The sequence below is a fragment of the Eulemur rufifrons genome, chromosome 8, assembly GCF_041146395.1.
Source record: "Eulemur rufifrons isolate Redbay chromosome 8, OSU_ERuf_1, whole genome shotgun sequence".
Taxonomy (NCBI): domain Eukaryota; kingdom Metazoa; phylum Chordata; class Mammalia; order Primates; family Lemuridae; genus Eulemur; species Eulemur rufifrons.
This window is the reverse complement of record NC_090990.1, coordinates 73,882,245-73,905,204: the sequence shown is the minus strand read 5'-3', so window position 1 is coordinate 73,905,204 and position 22,960 is coordinate 73,882,245. Positions and strand designations below refer to the sequence as shown.

Here is a 22,960-nt window from a genome sequence, read left to right as displayed (position 1 = left end):
AGTTGTTAAAAACAAATGAAAAAAACAAGGTAACATGAACACTCTTTCCTTCCTGCAGCACTACCACCCAGAATGGCTTGTACACAGGAATTTCACTCTGTCGTGTTCTAGTGAGTGTACCTGTTCACTGAAGGTGCTCAGGTCCTTGAGGGTGGGGCTCTGCCCTCCCTTATATAGAGGAGATCCTGCATTTTTCTTTGGAGGGAGTTTTTAAAGTTCTGTGAGAAGATGAAGTTCATTTTTATCTTACTTTAAACAAGCACATTTTTAACACTATGTTTTTAGGCAGAACTGAAGTTAACATTTTCGGTGGTTTTCTTTTGATTAGGTTTTCAACCAGATGAAGAAATGAGTGAAATCTTCAAGACTGAATTTCAAATGCGATTGCTATGGGGCAGCAAAGGTGCACAAGTCAATCAGACAGAGAGATATGAGAAATTCAACCAGATTTTAACTGCACTCTCACGTAAACTGGAACCTCCTCCTGTAAAGCAGGCAGAGCTTTGATGATTCTCCAGAGAACCTTAGGATATTATTTCAAGCATCTCCAGTTTCTTCTCTGGGAAAGCTTATCATTTGATAAAGTAATAACGTGCAAATCTGACAATATACAAGCTTTTAGTATCCACAGGATATTAAACGTGTAAATTGCACAGAGCACATTTATTTATGGATTGTTTAAAATTACTACTGATTTTTAAATGAATGATAATTTATTATTAAGGTAACAGTTGCTAATGTTGATCAGCTAATTTAAGAGAAGACCTAGCTGTGTTGGCTGGTTGCTTTCTATTATGGCATTTGACCATTTTAGTTTTAATTCCATGTCAGATAAGTGTAAATAGAAGAGTTTAAAAGAAAAGCATGAAACATTTCAGAAGGTATCAGTTGTATGATATTCTTTAAATAAATATGAAAAATGTAAATAGTCATGAATGAAAATATATCTTTTTGTCAAACAGTTGTAGCCAGTCTCTTTAATATAAAACTCATTGAAAAGTACAATAATTCTACCTCCTAGCTTCCTAAGACAGGCACGCTCTTCCCTAGCCACTACTATATCCTGATAGTAAACCAAAACGAATGAAAGTGGTATGAAAAGGTTTCTAGTTTAGGAGACAGAATGGTGATCCAAGATCGTAATGGCTCCAGAGGACCTGGGATCCAACTCAAGCTATGGAGCCTGCCAGCAGCTGGGCTCTGGCCAAGTTCACCTCACTGAGTCCCATGTGCAGCACAGCACCTTGTACAAAACTGAGCACCCAGATGTTAGTCACTATTGTATTTCATGACATCGCTTCATGTATTTCAAATTAATCACCTGTCTTCTAGCTGATAAGTATAACAATGAGCTTTCTAGGTTTGTTTTCTAGGTTTCCGACTTTCCAAAGGGGATACTTCCAGTTTATCAATATCCTGCTCAATTTTTTCCTATTATAGAAAATGTGGAATACAAGACTTTAAAATACTCTATCACCCTGCCGCCAACTGTCAAACACTTAACAATTTGTTTATTCTTTTAAATATTAATATTGGGACCATGCCAAATTTTATATCCATCTTTTCTTTAACAGGCTGTAAAAATTTCTCCACAATGTTAAATAGCCTTTGAAAAAAATGCGACTTACTGGTTATAGAAGTCCCACTATACCCTAACCATCACCCTATTGTTGTCATCTTTAATATGCCTACTAGAGCTAAGTATGAGACTCTCACTGCAGTCTGTTTAATACAACGGAAATAATATTAGTTTCAAATTCGGGACTCTGTATTTCCATTAATGTGGCCTAGAATCATGAGGCCCCTTCCCAATTTTTAAAGGCACCATCACATTGTTATTTTTTATTTGTTGAGAAGAACCAAAGCACACTTCTACTTCTGGCAATACAGTGGTTCAGATCCTCTTAGAAAGCCCTCTCACTGTAACTAAATCCTGAATAAATTTTAATAAACATATCTTTTGATGCACAATCCTCCCCCCCACCAAAAGTGCAGCAAATTTAAATCAACTCTATGCAAGAATTTAGAAACCTGGGTAGACCTAGAGACAAATACTAATATCACCTCAGTGAATGAGAGACTCTGCTGTCTTGGGGGAGCTGAACATGAAATGCCTCTCTTAAGCAGGAACCCTTAAAGGGTCCCTGAGAATAGGCGGGAAAAAAATCTGTCTGCCAGCAAATGGAGGTTGCCAGGAAACATGCCTGTCTTCACATACAGCACCAGGAAGAAAATAAATGTAATGATGATAAGTCTTTGGTAAGGATCTGCAGTCACAAGCCTGTCCTCATATAGGTCTGGAGTAAAATTTATAAAACCCCAAACCAAGAAATTTACAGTGGTCCCAGGTTGGTGGTTCCTACCAGATATAAAAGCTCATTATTAAGCTACAGTAATTAAACTGTCAATAGAAACTTAATATATAACAGTGATACTGCTGATCATGGGAGAAAGGATGACTTTTTAAAATAATTCTTAAACATTTGGTTAAGCAAATGAAAGAGAAAAAAATGGTTCTTTGCCTCATATCATACACCAAAATAAAATCTAAATGAATTAAGAACCTATGTGTGAAAGGCAAAACTCTTAATACTTTTAGAAAAAAAACAGAATACCTTTTTTTCTTTGAATCAATTAAGAATTTCTTAGAAAAAGTATTAATTATGAAATGATTAATCTGCATTAAAATGAACAGCTTCTATTCATCAAAAAACAACAGAGAAACTGAAAAAACAGATATTAGCAACATGTAAAACTGTTGATAAAGGATTAGTATGGTAGGCAGCTTCCAAGACGGCCACCAACGTTCCCTGCCTCCTGCTGCTCACATTCATGTTGTCCCTTCCCACATTGTACCAGGGTTGGTCTGCAACCAAGAGCACAGGGCAGAAGTATTAGTATGTTACATATGTCATGTGTGAGACTAAGTTATAAAAGACTACAGCTTGCACCTTGGGGGAAGCAAGATGCCACCTTGTGAGCACCCTAATGGAGAGGTCCACATACCAAGGAACCGAAGCCTCTGGCCAACAGCCAGCAAGGAACTGGGGCTTCCCAACAACCACTTGAATGATCTTGGAAGTGGACTCTCCAGCCGCAGTCAGAGCCTTGAGATGAATGCAACCTCATGAGAAACTCTGAACCAGTATCAGCCTGCTCTATTACACAGTAAGAGATAACTAACACAATTAGCATCCCATTCACAAGAATTCCCATGAATTAAAATGGAAAGACAACTAACCAAAAAAGAAAATGGACAAAGACAAAAACAGGCTTTCCACAAGAAGGAAAAACATACCATAAACATGAAAAGAGGCTCAACATAATAATCAGGGCAACACAAATTAAGACTACAATGAAATGCTCTTTTATTATATATCCTTTGAACTGACAAAGATTGAAATCTGACTCCTAAGTGTCGGCTAGGATATGGAATATGAGTAACCATTATACAATGCTTGTAGGTGTGTAAAAATATTACAATAATTTTGGAAGGAAAATGTGGCATTATCTTTTAAAATTGAAAAGTAATATAACTCATAACCTACCAACTCCACTGCTGGGTATAGACTTTAGAGAAACACTCGTATCAGTAAACATGCACATGGATGTGCATAAGCAGCATTGTTTTTACCAGCAAAACTCAGGAAATAATCCATCAAGTGGATGGATACATTATATACTTAATGGACTATTAGATACAGTAAAATGAACTATGCATAGACATGGATAAAGCTTAGAAACAACGTTGAATGAAAAAGCAATCAAAACACAATGGAATATTCAAAATGTTTGATAAATGGGATGTTACTAAATATATAAATACATAAATATGTAAATCAATGTACAAATGAATGGGTAAAATTCCTTTTATTCTTTAAACTATGAGATAAAAACTTATCAAGTGATAAAAGCATAAATCATTCATCAATTACTAATAATTTTCAAATCATTTGTTTAAACAAATAGGTTGGCATAACTTTTGTTAGGTATGGCCTGTCACCAGGTAAATGACGCCCCTATATTCAACACAGGGAACTGCAAACTCTTCCAGTGACTTCCCCCTTTCAATACATAGTTATTAGCTTACTGATGTGCTGTCTGGCACCTGAAGAGAGTGGACATGCAGCTGATCCCATCTCACCTCTTAGCCTCATCAGACAACACTGCACCATCTGGGTGCTGGCTACATGCCAAGACCAGTGGCAGGTGCTCCCAGCCACAGAAAAGAGTGGAGAAAGGGAGAAAGAGGGAGTGAGATGGGTGAGGACTGCTGATCTTGGTTTGCCAGAACTGGGAGCGAGCTGATGGTTTTTGTCCGTCTCAGTCCACACCCACACTGTGTCCCCCACACTGGCCAATGAGGAAACCACCACTGACTGGGCTGGATGCCAGTTATGACGCAGGACAAGGCAAAAGGGGAAAGAAGAGAGAATAGAAACACTAGACAAGTCTGCCAGGGCTTCTGCTTGCCCTGAGTCAAAGTGGCTTGGTCTGCCCAGGTAAGTGAGGAGAAAGGTGAACTTGTGGAGGTGAAGAGGGCAGACTAATGTGATACTCCTGTCTGGAGACCACCCAAGGGAAGGGGGAGAACATAGCACGAGTTGTGCTATCACTTGCAGGAGAACATTCTCTTCTGGGTAAAGTCCCTTTCCTCACACCTCTTCAAATACACAAGGCAGACCACTCTACACCACAGAGTAAGTTATGCCGAAAAACCAAAACTTGGGGCCAGGTGCAGTGGCTCATACCTTTAATCCCTGCACCAAGGTGGGAGGATTGCTTGAGGCCAGGAGTTCAAGATCAGCCTGGGCAACATAGTGAGACCCTGTCTCTACAAAAACTAAAAATAACTTACCTGGGCATGGTGGCGCATGCCTGTACTTGCAGCTACTCAGGAGGCTGAGGCAAGAGGATCACTTGAGCCCAAGAATTTGAGGCTGCAGGGAGCTATGATCAAACCACTGCACTCCAGCGTGGGTGACAGAGCAAGACCCTGTCTCTTAAAAAAAAAAAAAAAAATTGAAAACCATTGAAAGGCCCACGGCCCATGCCCCCTTCCAGTCTCCCTAGCGGCTTCCAGAGCCCAGATCCAGCTTTGCCCCCGACCCTTGAGCAGGGTGAGGCATTTTTTGGGGGGAGACAGAGTATGTCTTCCTCAGCTTGATTGCCAGGGCCCTCTCCCACCAATTTATGAAACCAGAGGATTCACCAACACCTGAAATAATAGTAAATCTACAGTAAGCCTTTCTTTAAGCTTCGTCCCCAGACCTCACACCAGAAATGCATTGGTATCAGAGTGTCATGTGTGGTTTCTGAGAGAAACAACATGTACTGAAACTTGTATGATTAACTAGGGTTTTTTTTGTTTGTTTGTTTGTTTTAAAAAAAAAAAACTACTTTTCCTAGTTACTACTTACCAACCAGTATGGAAACATTTCAGTATTTAGCATTCACTACGGTTACACATCAGAATGCAACAGCTGAATATCAGCCCCACTCATACAAAGCATCTTTACAGACACCATCCTTACAGAGCTCAAAACCAAGGAAGGTAATCAGGTTTAGGGAAAAATACTCATGTGCTAAAACTATAAACAAAACCATAAACCCAAGATTCAACATAATAGTTACCTTTGGAGGAGGAGATGGTAATTTTCTATTTGTTTATTGGGTGATATGTTTATTTTATTATGGTTGATAACAAACATACACATATTCTCCACAAGACACTCTTCAGGGAGGAGATTCCAGGTTTACCAAATCAGCTTGTCACAAGCCCCTATTCTACAACAATGCTGTCACCATCTTACAAAAATGAGAAATCTTGTCAAACTGATATTGTGCAGAAAGTAAGACATTAATTATATCTTAGAATTCCCCATTTGTATCAAAGGAATGCAGCTATTTTGATATGACTTCTTCTTAGGAACCTAAGTGGTCCAGCTGCCCATCACATTGTCCCCCAAATGCTACCAACATCTAGTATTTTAAGGGCTACTGTCAAACATCCCAGAATTTACTCTTCAAAATTACAGTGTTTGCCCATTCCCCATTCTTTTGGCACCTCTTATATTTTCTATAGCTTCCCCAGTTATTGACAGTGGCTATGCTAAGGAATATATCTGATCATAGGTATACGAGTTCATTGAAATAGGTTCAGAGTTTCTGAAGCATTTTTTCACCTAAACAAATACAGGTTGAGCATCCGAAATCTGAAAATCTGAAACTTTTGAGCACCAACACAATGCTCAAAGGAAATGCTCACTGGAGCATTTCAGATATTGGACTTTCATATTAGGGACACCGAACTGGTAAGGACATAATGCAAATATTCCAAAATCCAAAAAAATCAGAAATCCCAAACACTTCTGTTCTCAAGCATTTCAGATAAGAAATACTCAACTTGTACCTTCTTCAAAAGAAAATGCTTTCCAATAAGCTTGGAGATCCTTTTCCTTTTGTTAATACTGTTATAAGGATGTTATCTTGCCCTAGCAAGTAGGATGTGGCTTCCCTGATTTTAGTTCAGATAGTAGCCCTTTCCATTGTTTTGAGCTTTATTTCCCCGCAAACCTCTGTTCATCTGAAGTTGTAACAGTTGACACTATTTTACTGCAATTTTCATTGTTTTGTACGTCCCCACTTCCAAGCTTAGCATTGATCTCTAAATTTTCATCTCAACAGTGTAAGAATAAGAGCATCTTATTTTTCAGCATCTACCCTGAGTTTTATTCCCTTTATGAATTTCTAAAAATTTGCATAGTTTCACATTTGCCTTTTTAAAAGGGTGAATCTTCTGAAATTAGATTTTCTAAAGTAGCAGAGAATGTGTCACTAAATATGGCAAATGTTCTCTTTCCATGTTTTGAAATGCCAGGAAGACGCGGATGCTCTAACCAATCAGGAATCAAACAGAAGCACAGGAAATGCCGGCCACAGTCTGGTGGCTAGATCAGGATGTGTGGTACAGGGACGGTTCTTACGGATGCAGAGAATAAGATGGTGTAAAAGGAAAGTCAATGAAACACAGCTACTGTAGACAAAGATAAATCCAAATTATTACATGCAATTTAAATTCACTCTAAAGAAATTGTTAACATTTTTTTCCTTTAGCAAAGCTTGAGAGAAACCAAACTAGAATAAAATTTCCAAAAGCTGCTTTGCAAAAAAGGTTACCTCATTTATGGAACTTGTCATCTACTTTGTATTATCTGAAATTTAGCACATTCAAGAAAAAAATCATTACATATCTTTGGGTCACATAGCAGTAAGAGATAACACACTATACACCTTAACTGGCCATGAAAAGATTGTTTTATTCCATGAAAATATTCTCAACAGAGAACACTATCTTAAACAAAGCATTTACCATTAGGAAATCAACATGTGCACAAAGAGTAAAAATTACTGAAAAATTAAACATTTCTTTTGGACAATTCACATGTTCAAAATTTAAGGATGATTTAAGAATGATTTAAACTGTGCAAGTACAAATGTCTTTCCTAGTTTAATAACCCATATACAGGTTGCACTATTCCACGTGAAGGAACTTGCCTCCTACGGAAGCAAATCCTGCTTTTAGAAAAACAAACAGTAGCTTGAAAAGAACAGTTAGTCCTTACAAGAAAGCCTTAAACTCTGCCCTCTGTGACTGTTAGCCAAAAAAACATAAGCACTTCAGGCTTTGTACAGAAGACAAACACAACCAGATCACATTTCCTCATTGCTAACCTTTAAAATAAAAATAGCACTAGAGTTTAAAACTACTTCATGTAGTCTGTCAGTACTGAATAATGTCACATTATATAAATAACCCTGTAATGAGATTCAATATCTAAACTTTATAGTTTACTAGCATCAAAGGTAATATGCTATATTTCAGCTGTGTAACAGTGGTGTACTTGATCTTATGAAGGCATTAACTTTTGCACAATTGTCATTCAGCTTTAGTATAACTGGTAGTATGATTCAAATAACACTGGGAAAAATTATTAAAGCAGTCACACAGCTTCTAAAATATTGCTTAAAATCCAATAGTACACAAACCATTTCACGTTCTCTTTCTCCCCTCAAAACAGTAAAGAACCAAATTAATGAAGCTTCGGTGGTACAAATAGCCCCCCACCCCCACCCATCTCCCTATTACAACATCACTAAGAAATTAGTTAAGATTACAAGTCATTAAACAGAATCACAAATGCGAAGCAGGACAACATGAGCAATGGGGCACTGACAACAATTATATTTACAAGTATAAACATACAGAAATTTCCATTTTACAAGTAAAAGTGCACATCGATCATTACAAAGTTACACTAAATTTTATCGGATTCAAACAAAAGCATCACTTGAAACAGACTATCATTGTAATAATCAAATGAGATCGTCATAACCCCAAATAAAAAGATAATGGGGAGAGGTCTACAAAACTTTTCATAAAAACACTGAGTAAAGTAAAATGGACTGGGACGTGTCTTCAGTTTGATGCATGAATTTGAAGATGCACCATCGTACATGGTGGAGCTCTAACAGCCACCTACCTACCGAGGCTACGTCGGCAGCTGCAGCAGTGCAGCAGAGTTAAAGGAGGTCGCACTGAGCTGACACATAAAGCCCTTTGTGGGATCCTGTAGTGGTAGTGTTGGCAATCAACAGATTTAGGCACTCTAGTTTAAGGCAGCATTTGAATGGAAGCAGCTGACTTTTGACAATAGTCCTTTGTCTTGAGGTGGTGAGTATCTTCTGTGTTTATTATGCCAAGATTTCAGTGCTGACTATAGATTCTTCCCAGACTGAGGTGCTGAAGATGTATCACATTTCAAAGAGTTCTTTCAATTGGGCTGTAGGCTAGAGCAGAGATGTTTTCTTTTTCTCATCATAAATACTTCAGGTTTACAGACTACTTCTTCATAATGCGAAAACTGGAATGTTTGCAGTGGGGAAGTTATAGCAGCATACACAAATACTAGGATGGCAACATTAGTGCTGGAGATGTTTGACGAAGAGATTTACACTACAAATGTAAAACACAACCAAGGCTTTGACAAGAACAAGGGATTATAAAGACATGCCTGAAAAATCTAGCCCGATCACTCTAGACATGCAACAGGATGTTAAGCAAGCACGGAGGTGGCACAGGCAGACATTGACAAATGGCAAGGAACTAACAGACAATGGGTCTAAAAAACAATTAAAATAGAGCTGGGATAGAGACAGTCCTATTGGGACAGTCAAATGTATGACAAATTTTATGATAGCTCTGCATTCTTTACTGATTGGACATCAGTAAAATAAATGGGAAAAAAGTCAGCCATTGTTGGCTGTTTTCTTGTGTGAATAATTGTGAACTAGGAATTTAAGAATTGGCATTACAATGATTTTTTTAAAACAATGTATGAAAATGCTAATGAAGTTAGTAAAAAATAATCATGTCTGCATGCATTCATGCAACTTGCTTTTCTCACTCTCTCTTTTGAGCCTGACAACTCTAATACCCTCCCCCCAAAAGCAGCTGCATGTAACCTCCTTCAACATCTTGCCCATTTCCTCAGAAACCCTCTTCAGGAACCTGCAGTCCAGGAGGAAAAAGAAAAGAACAATTACTGAAGACCTTTGGTAAGACCAAAAGGGGTGTTCAGTTTACAGTGTCTATCTAAAATGTCTCTAAAATCTTTTATAGTTACTGAAAACTCTAGAAAATTTTGAAATATGAGCAAAATTTTACTGCTTCCTCACTTTACTTCCCCACACAAGTAACTCAGGGTGTGATCACACAACGAGGACTGCACAATCCTTGATTGTACAGTGTGTCCAACAAATGCTTGTTGAAATTAACTGGAAAAAATGATCTATCCTAGTAACTGGTGATCCAACTAAAATAATGAAATGCTCTAAAATGGTGGTATAGATATCTTCCTCCAAGCTAGTCAAAAAAGTTGTTTCTCTTTTAAAAATGTAAAATTTCCCTTCCATTCAAGATTTCCTCTATCTTCAAATGTATATTTTCCCATATAATAACCAGTTATTTTCCTATGTATAACTGCTAAATGCTAAATAATCATTAAAGTGGTATTTCCCAAAAGACATTTTCAAGATGAAAAATACAAACATAAATTAATTTGGAAGGAAGCTTGTACATTATTGAAAATTACCAGTAAATCTCAAAATATTTCCACATCTCAAAAGAAAACTTTTATTCACCTAAAACCTAGACCAGGTGATTTATTTTGCTAATCTCTTGATTAGCCTACTACTTAAATAGATTATATGTTAGGTGCTTATTTTCTTCCTTTAGGAAATCAAAGTTAAAATAGGGAAGAAAATGAAAATGATATTATTATTTCACCCAATTATCCAACTATTACTTTCTTCCTAGAAACTGTAGCTATGAATTTAAATTCCTAGAACAAAGCACTCTTTGGGGAGTCAGCTTTCCACAGCATTCAGAGCAGTTTTACTTATTTGAATTCACTACAGTCACTGTTTTCTGAAGGAAAGGAGGCAAAGAAGCATACTATTTATGTATTCCTGCCCAAGAAATCAAATTATATTACTTGCAAGGCAGAAAAACACAAATCCTTCACAAGGACTTAAGCAGGACATAAAGCAAAAGGCATCAATTAAGCTTCACAACAACATTAAACAATAAAGTGCCACAAAAACAGTTCTTGTGGTAATAGTTACATCTCTTAGATTAAGCCTACACAGCTCACATAGTGAACAATAAATCTTAGATGCCCTTTAAGTTTTCTTATTTTTTCCAACCAGTTGAATGTGTTTTCATTTATGTTATCATTCCTGTGTCATACATGGCACAAAGCTGCCTGGTTAGTTTATATATAAGTTACTGCACCTTTACTGTTTTTCTCTAGAGTTACATCTATGTACGATGTGGGAACGTAGCCTTCTTCACCATTCTGTCTCCGAGCTCTTGTCCATCCATCACCTTTGTCCTCCTCAATAATGTATAGAACTTCACCTTCTTTCATTGCCAGAGTACCTTCATTATGTCCTAGGTAAGAGTTTTCATAGCACAAACATAAATTAAGCACAGCAATAATTTTTAATGAAATTTATAAATACAACACACAAAACAGTAATAGCATATAACCCTACTAGATTTCAGCATACCTGGAACCATGAACCCACTGACTCTCATTAGCAACAACATCTCTAGTATGCTTTGTAGTTTACCCAACACTTTCATATTCATCTCTCATTTGAGCTGCACAATAAGCATGTAAAACTGGATTAATATCATCCCCCAGATGAAGTAACTGAGCCACAGTGACATTCTGTGATTTTACAGTGTATTCTAACTCCATTTCACTATTCTAACTCCTTTCCCAAATTTGAGTAGTGTAGCTATCTAAAGATTTCATGAGGTATGGATCAGGAAAATAGTAAAAAGACAGTGAGAGGCTGGGAAGAAGGATGGAAAGAATACAGTTGAAGAGAGAGCAGAGAAAAATATAGGTTTGACTCTGGAGATGGTAGATGCATAATGGCTGCAAAACATAACCTTCCTTCAATCCCTCACCAGCCTCAGGACTCCCTTTCTCCCCATCCCCAAACCACACTCCCAACCTGCTTAGCAGTAACAATTTTCCCAATTCAGTTTCATTTAACATATGCTAAATTTCTTCCCTACTTTCTAGATTACATTACAGCAAGATCTCAATTTTTTACTTTTTTTTAGAGATAAGGTCTCACTATGTTCAGACTGGTCTAGAATCTGAGCTCAAGCAATCCTCCCACCTCAGTTTCCCGAATAGCTGAGTCTACAGGAGTGAACCACTGCACTCAGCTGCAAGATCTTAAATTTAATGTTTTCTCACAATGAGGATTAATTAGACTTTACTCAATTTTAAAACCAATACAAACGGGGGAGAAAGACCTTATATCATATACCATTTTACAATAATTTTTTACGAGCAGTTTACTCTGCTCTTCTTTAGCTGAGGAAAGAGATTGTTTAGAGTCCAAGAGAAGAAGGGTTTAACTAAAAATCTGCAGGAGAGGGCCTCAGTGCCATACTCCCCTCACAAAGTTTGTTCTCCAACTTTCATAGGGGAAAACCTGGCATAGTCAGAAGCTACCACATTCTCTCCCATTCTCATCTAAAAAGGTGGTCTACAGAATCAGGATATGATGATGGCATTCAGCTATGCCTTTTCCCTATCTCTCAATGTTAGTAAGCTGCAAGGAAGAACACAAAGTGACATCTACCAGCCATGCATTTCCTGGGTTGGGCTATATGCTCAAGCTGCTTCAACTTTGTTGAGTACATGTAAGCATTAGTAAGAACTCTGGGGGAAATTCTGTATTGACCAAAGTTGATAATTAAATAATAATCTGTATTAGGATGCCAATAACATGGGTAATTTTAATTTCACATATGGAAGAAAAATCTCTATATTTGTAAGTCAGTTAAAACAAAAGTATGCACGCTAATGTACTGTTATAATTTTCTAACAATGTATTATTAAGCTAAGAACACTAAAGTGAATGACAACGTGTTTAGACTTTAATGAACCAATTTTATCAAATACATATTAAGAAAATCATACCATCAAAAGGGTAGATGGCTTTGCAGTGTCCAATAGCAGGCAAGGGGTCATCATCCTCAAATTCATCATCAAACTCATTGTGGTGACCATGCTGTTGGGGTGGCCCACGGACTTCTTGGTTTGCATCATCAGTGTAACTTCCCTCAGGACTATAAAATATAAAATTATCTCTGATCAAGTATCATAAACATGAGAAATTTATATATTACCTATAGGGTTGATCTCTTCAGGATCAATTTGGAAAACTAAATATCAAAGACCTGGTTCCAAATTAAGCCCTATTTTCTTAAATGTTGAGTATACAAATTACTTCTAATATAAAATGCTTCTTTGCTGAATTTCCTGAAACAAAAAAATTAAAAAATTAAAAGATTACAATGTTCTATGCACATAGCAGTATTCAGTAAAGACATTTCCCTATCATTGGGTCTAGAGATAAAATGGAAAAATGTAGTAAACAATTGTCTTTCATCACCACATATTCATCACTCCCTGTTTTGTTAAGAGAACACTAAAATTCCTTAGGGGACCCACCCAGACCCATGTTCAGTTCACAGGCTTCAGGTAGAGTTGTTTCTATTCTGGATCTGGAGGGGCCATCAGAGCACAGCATTTGTATGGCTGGAGTGAATAGTTCACAAGTGGTCCTATAACCCAATCAGATATGAGAGATGCAAAGAGAATTTTGCTTGGGACTGTTGGAAGAGAAGCTCACTCCCCTTTCCACTGGACTTGAACCTGAAAGAATACTCGCCTAGAGCTTTGGAAGATCACCATATAGAGCCTTAAAATGAAGCCAACACAGTAGAAGGCAGAGCTGTGAGGTGGAAAGAAACTGAGTCCTGAGGATATCATCTGAGCTCCTAGATCAAGCTCTCACTAAAGTAAGCCAATGAAGTCCATTTTTAGTTTAAGCCAGTATGGGTAAAGTATTCATTCTGTCACTGAAAACCAAAAGACTCCTAACTAAAATAAGAAATAAAGTTAATTTTCAATTTAATCATGGTAACAAGAAAGTTAGTAACTTAGAAAATCAAAAAAAGGCATTTCATTTTTCTTAAAAATTTTTTAAATCAAAGAGAAAAAATGTTAATAATTTTGCTGAAGAATCAAATGACTACGATTTTAATAATGGAAAAATTTGTAAGATTAGATTTAATAGCACTTTCAGTAAGTCTGGAAGCCATGTTCTTAAATAACACATGCCAGAGAAATTAGATCCTTTTAATCTGGGTTTTACCTAATAACAAAAAACAGTTATTTGTGGATATCTCTTGATATATTGAAGATATGTACTCTTTCAAGAAGCAATAAGGGGCCGGGAATGGTGGCTCACGCCTGTAATCCTAACACTCTGGGAGGCCGAGGCGGGTGGATCATTTTTCAGGAGTTCAAGACCAGCCTGAGCAAGAGTGAGACCATGTCTCTACTAAAAATAGAAAGAAATTATATGGACAGCTAAAAATATATAGAGAGAAATTAGCCGGGCATGGTGGCACATGCCTGTAGTCCCAGCTACTTGGGAGGCTGAGGCAGGAAGATTGCTTGAGCCCAGGAGTTTGAAGTTGCTGTGAGCTAGGCTGACGCCACGGCATTCTAGCCTGGGCAACAGAGTGAGACTCTGTCTCAAAAAAAAAAAAGAAAAAAAAAAGTAATAAGGGAGACAAAGAGGAGAGAAGAGGGAGAAACTAACATTTGTGAAGCACACGTACTATTTACCAAATATTTTACTGCTTGGTGCTTTATGTGCATTATTTCCTTTTTTACTAACAGCCCCGAAGGACGGGTATTTTAACCTCCATTTTATATTTCAGCAAACTGAGACTCAGGGAACATTAAAATAGAACTTGCACAAACTTTTTACTTTGAGTAATATACTGTATTTAAGTAGAAAACCAAGATTTGATACTAGACCTCTCAAATTCTTCTCTAAGGTGAATCCTAATTTGTGGACTTTTATTATTGGGGCAAGGTGGGGGGAGATACATTACACCAAGGGAAAAATGTCACAAGTGGTATGGAAACTCAGCAAAATGCCTTTTGGAAGCTCTGGTCCAAACTAACCATCTTTTTTTCCTTCACAAAACTTTGAGCAATTTGACAACAAAATTTTTCTTAGGCATAAGCTACCCCAACTCCATCTAAACCCTAAAGGAACCTTCCCCAGACTGCAGCTCCAAGAATTTTCTATGTTCCTAGCTCTGTTTCTGGATGCACAACAAACTAGAATTGCATAGCAAAATGAAAATTCCTACTTCACCTGCAAACATTGCTAAAGGAACAGAGTTCAAAAGACTGAAGTTATTAAATTTGGGAGGAAAAAAAAGAATTGTATAAAGTTTAGGACAAAAGGGTGAGAAAAGTTTGAGGGAAAAGAAGGAATACAAAAAAAAAATGCAAAAAAATGACCTTTCTCGTCCCTGTGTTACAAGATGATTTATGTCACTGCTATGTCTTCTGTCTCCTCTCCCGCCTGTTTTGCCTTCAACTTCAGAGAGCCAAGCCTTAGGGAAAAAAATAAGCAAACAAGTGAGCTCAATAAATATGTTTAAAAGCTCATAAGATATTCTACATTTAAAATGTGCTTCGAGTTTTTATAATTATGTAATCCTTAGAGATGGGAAACTTTTATTCCAACTTGGTCAATGATCAACTTTACAGCTGACTTAAAAAACTTAAATGTTTAATTTTATATAAAGGTTTAAATAAAAAAACTTCAGTGAGGCATTAATTTAAAAATCATATACCAAATGATAGTTTACTTTTAGATCATAAACCCTAAAATATAGATATTTGAAGATAATTATAGTAAAAACCACTCTATCAATATGAAGTTTATAAAAATAATTTATCTCAGACAACTGCTGAATAACAAATCTACCTCATTCTTGTGGATTTCCATTCGTAGGCGGTCAATGTTATTCATGGTCTCTGCTAATTTAGGCTGCAAACTCCCTGGATCTCCCATTTGTGGATTTTTCTCATACACATCTTTCATTTTGTTGAGTGCATCTCTGAAAGAGAAGAAAACCACCGAATTAACTATTCACTTCATATGCTTCCAGATAAAAGAGTTTTGACTTTGGGGACTTGCTTAATCTTACACAGAGTCGTATCTCTTTAAATTTAGTCTAACATTAACCTGATTAAAGACAATTTGCATAAAGCTTATAACATGTACAGAGTTAGTAATTTATTGAGATAATCTTTGAAAACACTTAGAATACCAAAAAGTAACAGATTTCATTTCTTATTCCTTGCTTTCTAAACAAGGAGATTTATTTATATATATATATGTATGTTTAATCAAGGGCTGGAAGAATATTCCTCAATATTCTTAAACTTATCATTGTCCCAAATCGAACTCATTATATTCCCACCCAGCCACACTATTCCACCAGTGTTCCTTATCAAAGCTCACACAGCATCATCGTCCTCCCACTCATCTGTGCTAGAAATAGGAATGGCAGCTTTAACTTGCCCTTTTCCTCTAAATTCAGTCATTTGCCAATTTCTTTTAGTCTATCTCCTCTTCTCTAATCATATTACAGGTTTGCCTCAATCAGCTCCTCTTGACTCTAACATCTGACACTATTGACCAACACTCTTTAATACTCTTTTCCTTCTTGACCTCATGGAGATTACATTTTCTTTTTCCTCCTTACCTCTGCTTTCTCACAATCTCCCTCACTTGCTCCTTTCTCCTCCTTAGTTTAACCTTTACATGCATGTTACATAAAATGACAAGAAACGTTTCTTCTCATCTAATCCTACACTCCCCTTTTTGAGGATAATCTCCTCCTGTTTTACTAATAATATCACCTATCTTCAGATGATTCTCAAATGTGTATCTCTAGCCCTCTTTCTCTCCCAAGTTCTAGATTCATATTTCTAAACCCAACTGGATACTTCCAATATGAATTTTTCACATATTTCAAAAATCAACACAAACAAAACCATTACCTTTGCCCAAAATTTACTTTTTCTTACTGTTTCAATTAATTCAATAGCTACTCTCCTGAGCTACAAGTCTTTTTCTTTTAAACCTCCTTCATGTTTCTCTTCTCAGGCATCTAATCAGGTGAAAAGTCCAACCTACTCTGGCTTTGAAATGACTATTATCTATTCCTCCTTTCTAGTCTCATGGCTGTGCCTTTATTTAGGCCCTCAGCATCTCTCACCTAGATTGTTAAAAAGTCCCCTAACTAGTCTCCCTGCGTTCAATCTCCTTCCTATACCATCTAATCTTCATATAGCTTTCAATTACCTTTCTTAAGAATATAGAGTTGATAATGTCACCCCTTCTCTCTCAACAACTTTTGGCAATTCTAATATCTACAGAACTCCACAGAAAAGCATTTAATCAAGGACTGGAAAGCATTCAAGACTTTTCATAATTCTATACCTTTTCATCCTCAACTTTTGTTATACTCCACATAATTTTTAATCAAGTCTCCCTAGATTAGAGCTAACACCAGGCCATGGCAAGAACATGCACGTTTCTGTGCCTTTATTCTTGTTTTGGACAGGGACAGAGAAAAATTTGAGTCACCAGACACACATTCGAGTTCCCAGCTGAGGTCAAACAAGGTGATACCCTGGGCTTCATGTTTGTGCTCTCATATTCTGAACAATGTGTCCTTTTTGTAATCTATTTATTCAGTGCCATGTTTTTCGCATTTTTGTGCGTTTTGTTGATAATGTTGGTGCCCCTAAGCACAGTGCTGAAGTGCTTTCTAGTGTTCCTAAGCACAAGAAGGCTGTAATGTTACTTATGGAGAAAACATGTTTTAGATAAGCTTTGTTCAAACATGAGTTACAGTGCTGTTGGAAGAGTTCAAAGTTAACAAATCAGCAATATATATTAAATAAGGTGTATTTACACAAAAACATACATAAAACAAGATTATATATTAATCAGTTGATGAAAACATTGTGACCAGTAGCTACTTGGAGCCTAACTCTGTATTTCCCCTATGAGCTATGTTTCAACATTCAACAATTCAGTGTTCACAGTCAATTTACAGAACATAGCTACTGTTAGTAGTAAGAATCAACTGTGCTGCAATATTTCATTTATGATTAAACACCACATCGCACCTCATACACAATTCGTAACATCAAAACTCAATCTCACATGCTACAATTTTAAGCCCCAATTTTTATCTTCAGTATAAAGTCACCAATCCATTATAATAACTCTTTATTCATCATAAATAACTCTTCCGTGTCTATTTTATAAAAATTGATCTAAACGAAACTTCATAAAAATTAAAAAAAAAATTAAAGCTAAGCACAAACAAATATGAAGCTGTAAGTAATAAAGCATTTTTTGCCAACATGTTTTACTGCAAACAAAATAATTACAGCCTTAGGTTTCCATTGAACTCAATTTATATATAAATGCAAAATGAAAATGTGCCTGGAGGTGGTTAACGTCGGTGAAACTACTCTTTTTTTAATCTTAATTTTTAGTAGTCAGGGTCCCCCTGTGTTGCCCAGGCTGGTCTCAAACTCTTGGTCTCGAGCAATCCTCCCACCTCAGCCTCCCCAAATGCTAGGATTACAGGCATGAGCCACCACAACCAGTCAGAAACTACACTTGATAATGAATCATTGAGCAATTTTTTAAATTTATGGCAGGCATAAACATATTCTAAAAATCTATAGTCAACGAAATTCTAATATTTCGTTTTTATTTATGACATAGCAACCATAAAATTTTTCAGTTTAAGAGTGTATTTTTCTCTCAAAAGATATTTCAATTAGGATACATGATTTTTAAACTTTCTTTTTTTTTTTTTTTGAGACAGAGTCTCACTCTGTTGCCCAGGCTAGAGTGAGTGCCGTGGCGTCAGCCTAGCTCACAGCAACCTCAAACTCCTGAGCTCAAGCGATCCTCCTGTCTCAGCCTCCCGAGTAGCTGGGACTACAGGCATGCGCCACCATGCCCGGCTAATTTTTTCTATGTATATTTTTTTAGCTGTCCATATAATTTCTTTCTATTTTTAGTAGAGGTGGGGTCTCGCTCTTGCTCAGGCTGGTCTCGAACTCCTGAGCTCAAACGATCCGCCCACCTCGGCCTCCCAGAGTGCTAGGATTACAGGCGTGAGCCACCGCGCCCGGCCTAAACTTTCTATACATCACATTTAAATGTACCACACAAACTAAATGCTGAAAGAAGTAATAATGATACAGAAGACTTAAAAGAAAAATACTTTTGGTCTGATTCCTTTTGTAGTTCTCTGTTAAGTTCATCAATGCGCTGCTGTAGTTTTTTACGTCTCTGTTCTGGTGGCAGATGACTGAAATCTTCTAGTGCTGGGCCCTGAAAAGAGAATGTAAATCATTATAAAAGACCTTTCCAGGAAATTTTATTTTTAAAATGTACCTGCCATAAAATAAGAATATATATATACCAAAGTTTAATTTCAAATCTGCCTCAAGCAACTCCTTAAAAAAAAATCTATATAGATGTGTCTGTGTGTTTATGTGTATATATTAATCAAAACAACTGTTTTGAAAGAGCTCAAATTTCAGTCATTGTATAAAACCACGAAACAGAACAGGTAAAAATATCACCAGATATAGATAATTGGTAATGATCAGTACTACATTATTCTCAATTCTTGGCAGAGTAAAAATGAATACATATAAACCTTCTTACAGCAACAACAACAAAATGGAAACACATAACATTTCTTGTCTATACAGGTTATTATTTTATGTATAACATACTACCACATGCCCAAATCAAACCCATTGCCATGATATTCAGAATGTTACAAACGCTCAAACTAAAAATATGAACATAATTGAGTTAAATAGGCAACTTACCTTATATAATCTAATTAATGAAATACACTTTAAATGTGTTCTATATATATAGTCTTTGAATGATTACATTTATTAAACCATTCCTCAGAATCAAAACATACCTGATCATTAAAAAACAAAAGACAGAATATTCCAATAAGTATATTTTCAATTGAAATTTTACCTGTTTTGTAAATCACAAGTATAATTTCAATTTCTTTTGTAAAACCAAATAACATACCTCTGTTATTCCTGAAAGAAAGATGTAATCTTTCTTTAAAACAGATGCTTGATGTTTGAAAAATTTTTAATGCTTTGATAATCAAGAAACTATGTAATTTAAGAAAAAGTGCTAGTATTTAGATACAAATTTCTGATGGAAATGACATCTTTTTCCTCTTAAATGTCAACCACTGTTTCTTTATAGCCATGTTATTAGAGATTACAACAGAACCAATATTAGCAGCTATTGAATCCATTTAATATAAACCTACATTTACTTGTCTTTCTTTACTCCAAAAATTGAAGATGCCTATAATTATTCACTTTTCTTTTCAAACTGGTTATTTTAAGAACCTGAATACGACTCAATTTTTTAAAGTGATGCTAAAATGAGCACCCCAAACGAATGCATTTTTGCTCTTTAGGCCAGTTATGCCTATAACATATGCTAAATAGCTTTATTTCACTATCTATAAGAATGCTTCATTTACTTAAAAAATAGAAAACTCACTTTTAGGATGAGCCATGATCAAATGTAATATTTAATTAATAACAGAATGCCCAGAATCTTTCTCCAGTGGCCTACACATTATGGACATTCAACAAGCCTGCCTACAAAAGGTAGGGCATCCTAAGTGGCTTTTGTTTTTTCATCTACGAGTCACCAGAAATAAGAAGGCCAAGTGACCAACTCTGACCTAAATAAATCAATGGCAACATTTTCTATATGAAGTTCCTTTAATTTTACTGGTTAATTCTCAACATAAATTGTCAGATTTAATCTAATCTGGAGTACAGGTTTTGAAAACTATTATATATATGCCAAAGGTAAATTTTCTATTTATATTTTTTAAAATGTTTCTAAAAATCTTGAAAAATTACTTAATGAACTGAAGAAATACATTTCAATGTAGTATGGTTTTTTTGTCAAAATTATAACTCACAATTACCCAAAAGTGAATGTGCCAGAGTTCCACTTATTCCTGATCAAAACTTGTTCTCAAATTTATTAACAATAAACACCTAGGCACTTGCAATTCTAATACCCCATTTGACAGTAGAACCTATTCTTAGAATAAGAGAACTAAACTCACTCTATTTCCTACAGATTAAGAAGTCCTCTGAGGCATTTAACAACCTCTTTTACTGAGAAGGAATTTATAAAAGGCTGAGTGCAACAATCTAAAGAGGTGGTCTATTTTCCAAAAGCTATTTTGTATAGCTTCTTATATAATAATTTCTGCATATTTCTTCATAATGTAGCTCCATTAATTTGTTTCAAATAAATGAACAAAGGAACACCCCAAACACACACACACGCACACACACTATTTAGATCATTTGTGCTTCTATTCCCCTTGAATAGTACAGAAGAACAAAGCACTGATTCCATAATGATACTAACAGGAAATTTTTCTTTCTTTCTTCTTGGAAAAATTTAATGATTCTTGCGATAAACTACAAATCAAATTTACATAATCTTTTAAAGGGTGTTAAAAATAATTTTTGCTAAATTTTCTTCTGCATGAAACATGAACTTTTGCTGTACCATGTAACTTTAAAAATAATGTTTAACCATAATTTCATATTCCTCTATAACAGGACAAGGACTCCATCCAAGAACACTTAAGAACTTAATGGGTTGATGACAGTTAATCACATTACTTCTAATCTTATAACATAGAGAAGTACTAGTATATGCTGGACTATGTATTAAATTATAAAAGAAAAAACACACACAAGGTGAAAATGTGAGATGTACTTTACCACTTGTTTTGAATTAAACAAAACAATGTTTTGAAATTACTTAATGTTGGCACAGTATATAGATCAGCACATAAGGCTTACCATCTTCACCGACCACTGAATAGTTCAATGGAAAACAGAAAGAAATGGTAAATTATTCACATGAAACCATAATACAGAAGATGCAATAACCTATACGATTTTACAATATTAAAAGAAATCATGTACATTTCACAACCCAAACAATTATGCCAGAAAAGCAATTTTAAGCACATTTTAGGAAAGTAAACTACTTGCCAAAAAAGCATACACTGATGATAATGGGCAGATATTTTCCAAAATTAACTAAAGCTCAAAAGTAAATAGTAATCATTCTATCAGTAATCATGCATTTTCCTTTAAAGAGAATATTTACATAAGTGGATTTTACTTATATAGCTCTCCATTCTCAAATTACTAATATTTGAAAAGCTGAATACAGAAGATCTAATATTAGCCATTTAAAAAGAAATCTTACAAGAAATATCAAAAAATAGAATGCTCCTCCCAATGCATTAAAGAAAACACAATTATCTGGATTTTTATAGTTCAAAATACTGTTTTGAATTTAAATTCATCAAGTTAGGTGAGGGTAACATTTTTACTTTAGTTTTTTATTTACGTACAGATACATTAAAAACACATTATCAAAATAGTGAGTTACCCAGATTCAAGTGTCCCACACGTTATTTCCTACATAAATACCATATATACATGCATGCATACACACACACACACACACACACACACACACACAGAGCTATCCTACATTCTGTGGGTTCGTAGGATTCTGCAACTGGCATGGCATCCACCTAGCATCCCAACTAAACATACACACATGCATACACACACACACACACACACACACACACACACACACACGGACCCAGAATATGTAACAGAGCTTTACAAAATTAATCTTCACATTGATTCCAATTAGTTAGCTGCCTCTAAAATTTTTATTTTTCCCTGTTTTCTAAATCATGAGGTTTTGAGAAAAGGTGGTGGAGAGATAACAGGTAGAATTTCACATAAAAACATGAATAAATTTTAACAAATATCTGACAAAAATATCTACCCCTTATCTCTTTATGAGTTGGTCATATATATTAATGGTTATGACAAGAAAAGATGACATTTGCTATCCATTATCTTTCTAAATTAAGCTCAACATTCTTTAGACTATCAGTAGTTTCGAAAAACAAAAGCTGTAATTTATTCTCGGTGAGGAAATAACAAGGTTTAAATGAAAGAAAGATATTCCGGTCTTTTTTAAATGTTATTAAACAAAATTATATACAGGACAAGGAACAAAATATTTATTTAAAGTATTTGAATTTGACTTATCTTTTACAATAATTTTCACCAGCTAAATTTCTAAGTGATACAAATTATTTTCTAATTTCTATATTAGTATCTTTTAGAGAAAAAATTAAGCTAATTATAACTAAAATATCAAATGTTTCAGTTTTTAGTTAATCTAGTTTTACTAAATTATCAGTTAGAAAATAAATTTACAGTTCATTACCTTAGATTTCAGGATATATAAAACTTAAGTTCTTTGT

At 35.5% G+C, this 22,960-nt stretch overlaps 2 protein-coding genes across 15 annotated transcripts in view; one reads left to right on the top strand and one right to left on the bottom strand.

Annotated features, from left to right (window-relative positions):
* BCAR3 (BCAR3 adaptor protein, NSP family member) overlaps nt 1-1,008 on the top strand; it is a 111,353-nt gene extending 110,345 nt beyond the window's left edge. For 11 of the 12 annotated variants that reach the window (XR_011234574.1, XR_011234573.1, XM_069480184.1 and 8 more), the window contains one exon: nt 329-1,008. Coding sequence is in view for 10 of the 12 variants with exons in the window: in XM_069480184.1 (XP_069336285.1) it covers nt 329-507 (179 nt within the window). In the remaining 2 variants the exon portion in view is untranslated. The remainder of the gene's footprint in view (nt 1-328) is intronic. The other variant, XM_069480190.1, reaches the window with a different exon arrangement.
* Nucleotides 1,009-7,294: 6,286 nt separating this feature from the next.
* FNBP1L (formin binding protein 1 like) overlaps nt 7,295-22,960 on the bottom strand; it is a 102,251-nt gene continuing 86,585 nt past the window's right edge. The window contains exons 11-17 of one of the 3 annotated variants that reach the window (XM_069478227.1): nt 21,459-21,473; nt 18,791-18,900; nt 15,454-15,586; nt 14,982-15,076; nt 12,573-12,721; nt 10,856-11,014; nt 7,295-9,571 (exon numbers count right to left, since the gene is read on the bottom strand). In XM_069478227.1, coding sequence (XP_069334328.1) covers nt 9,564-9,571; nt 10,856-11,014; nt 12,573-12,721; nt 14,982-15,076; nt 15,454-15,586; nt 18,791-18,900; nt 21,459-21,473 — 669 coding nt within the window. In that variant the 3' untranslated portion in view covers nt 7,295-9,563. Of the gene's footprint in view, nt 9,572-10,580; nt 11,015-12,572; nt 12,722-14,981; nt 15,077-15,453; nt 15,587-18,790; nt 18,901-21,458; nt 21,474-22,960 lie in introns of those variants that run through there. The other 2 variants (XM_069478229.1, XM_069478228.1) reach the window with 2 other exon arrangements.